This window comes from Nannospalax galili, unplaced genomic scaffold (assembly GCF_000622305.1).
Source record: "Nannospalax galili isolate Female #2095 unplaced genomic scaffold, S.galili_v1.0 scaffold45, whole genome shotgun sequence".
Lineage (NCBI taxonomy): Eukaryota > Metazoa > Chordata > Mammalia > Rodentia > Spalacidae > Nannospalax > Nannospalax galili.
Window position 1 is genome coordinate 5241222 of NW_008355775.1, and position 2650 is coordinate 5243871.

The 2650-nt window shown below is 46.6% G+C and overlaps 1 protein-coding gene across 1 annotated transcript; it reads right to left on the reverse strand.

Moving 5' to 3' along the window:
* Nucleotides 1–1047: 1047 nt before the first annotated feature.
* Spz1 (spermatogenic leucine zipper 1) lies at nt 1048–2183 on the reverse strand. Its single transcript, XM_008853341.1, is given in 2 exon segments — nt 1048–2066; nt 2069–2183. Coding segments are annotated over 2 exon segments (1134 nt in total).
* Nucleotides 2184–2650: the final 467 nt, after the last annotated feature.

The window sequence follows — 2650 nt, forward strand, 5'->3', positions numbered from 1 at the left end:
ATAAGACAGGACAAAAGGCATAAGATTAGAGGAAGGAGATAGCCATCTCTCTTCAGGGAGCTGCCTATGAGGTGGGTAACCTGTGAAATAAAGTCAGTCTGGCCTTAAAATAAAAATAAAAAGGGGGATATGTGGGGACCTAAAGGCCCCACCTTGCATAGGTCCGAAAGGAAGTTACTGGGGGCACGGCCTGGCTTGCTTTGAAAGTCTGAAGAATATTTCCGCACTGCTGAGGAGTACATGATCAGCGCATGACCATCCTTAAGATACACCCTCATGGGGGCGGGAGTTCCAGGAGCCTTTATAAGCTTCGAAACACCTGCAATAAATGAGTCCCTGCTTGACTAGACTCCCCATTGCATCTGAGTGTCCCCGGGTAATGGGGGCAGTGTGGGCTGGTGAACGGCGTGTTTACCCATCCCCAATCATCACCTCTCCGGGGGTCACTGGTTCGAACCCCCACAGGCAACTGATTGCTGCTAGATGAAGAAGAGTTGCTCTTCCTAAAACAAGGGACTCTAGATAGACTCAGCGAATGGACTTGCACTGGGGAACAGCTGGGGCCACTGACAACACAGTGGACAGGGATGACTGAGTATATGGGCTCCAGTGGTGGTGGTGGGGCTATGGGAGGGTGCCAGTGGGGATTGGGATTATAAAGATGATTAAGATTGTTTGAGATGTTCTGTATGAAATACACACACACACACACACACACACACACACACACTCAAAAGAAAAAAGATCACCCCCTCCAGAGACTGTCCTCCCTCAGATTTAAAAAAAAAAGAAAGAAAAAGAAAAAGAAAACAAAAAGAAAACAAAATCACCCACCCAAACACTTTCCTTTTCATTTTTTAAATTGAGTTTTACTTAATTGGTGTTCAAAGGTTGGTTACTGAAGTCCAAGCTCTCGTAACTACAGAGGTAATGACTAATCTGTCCCCACTTTCTCATTCCGTTGCTTTCTTGTTTGAACCAGAAGATCTGTTCAAGGTTTGATGCTCAGTCACGCCTGATGCTGACTCTGCTTCTGATGTCTTCTTTCTATAGGAAGCTGCTGACTGTCCTCCCTATGAGCGCTCTTCTTGCGATATGAGAGTTGAAGCGGTTATTCTGAGCTTTCTTGCTAAGGCAAGCATCAGAGCTCCTGTAGACCTTCTCTTTCCTGTGAGTCGTGCCTTCTCTTTCTTGCACAGTCTGCTTATTACTTTCTACTTTGTCTGCTTCCACTGATTTCTGATTCTTCCTGTCCTGCTCACAGAGTACTTGCGTCGGCTTCTCCTGCAAGGTTCCAGTTTCGAGGAGATGTAATTCACTGAGTATCTCGACTCTCTGCTGTAAAATCCGGCATTCGTTCTCCAGCAGGGTCGAGATCAAATGCAGCAAGTGTGTGTCCTGGCTCAGCTTCCTCACCTGAGCCTCCAGATCCTGTTTAGTTGACACTTCATTATTTGGCTGGATTTGGAAGTAGGCTCCATTGTTTTCAAGAATTTCTCCTCCTTCTTTCTGGGATTTCTGAAACAACTTCATTAGTTCACTGAGCTCTCTGTGCTGTTTATTCCAGTGATCTGCTTCTTGGAGCAAGTGATCCATGTTGTTCCTGAGTTTTCTACATTCTCCATGGACATGATAGGATCCGTATCTTCCCGTTTCCATACTCAGCTGCGTTTCATTAAAGCCTCTCATCTCTTCTGAACTGCCCAGATCCCTAGCATACCATTGCACTGTGTTCTTACTGTTCTTGTGTTTCAGTGTCATCTTCTGTTTCTTGGCATTCTGTTCTCTCTCTCAGTCTAAACCAATGAGCAGGTTTTTCAGTCGAATTGTACTCCTTCTCTCAGATCCTCTGAACTTTCCAGGTTCTGACATGTCTTGAGAAGTGCTGGCATCATCAAAAGGTTCTCTGACTTCTGTAGTCTTCTCTTCAAAGTCTGCTATATTTTTAAGAACATCTTTAACTTCTCTTAAGAGATTGCTAAATTTATGTGCAACCCTGGCTCTTACTACAGGGCGACTGCTATTTGGCAAAGGGAGGGAACCCCGGCAGGAAAGTGGAAGTGATCAGTTTCGAGCAGAGAAATGGTGATACCAGGGTTTGGTGCCACTTGTGGAAGACCAGGAGTAGGGTTAGGGGTTTGAGATGGGATGGGCACCTCAGCTGTGTCGTCAGAGCCTGCCATCAGAGCTGGAGCAAAGCAGAAAACCTTAGAGATTCCAGGAAGAATGTGTGATGGTCCTGTGGAGGAGATGGAACCAAGCAGGAGTCAGAGACCAGAGTTAAGGACTAAAACCAGGGAGATGATGTTCAGGTGGAAGGTGCCATCTCAGAGAGCCTGGGGGAGGGGGTGGGAAAGGGGGCCAGGAGCTGGGGCTCCATCTCCCTTCTGTTAGGCTTCTGGTGTTTATTCCCTGGTCCTAGTAACTAGGTCTTTATTCCGTCACTTGCCCCGCTGTGACACGTCCCCACATTCTGTTTCCTTTGTGTCACAATGAAAGCCTCTTAAACTCCTGCCTACCACCCAGGCATCAAAAAGATCACTACAACAGTTCTTCCCACCTCTTATCTGCTAGGCTTAGGTTCATTCTGAAGGCATTTTGGTGATATACCACATCATCCTACCACCACCACCATGACCACATAGTGCCA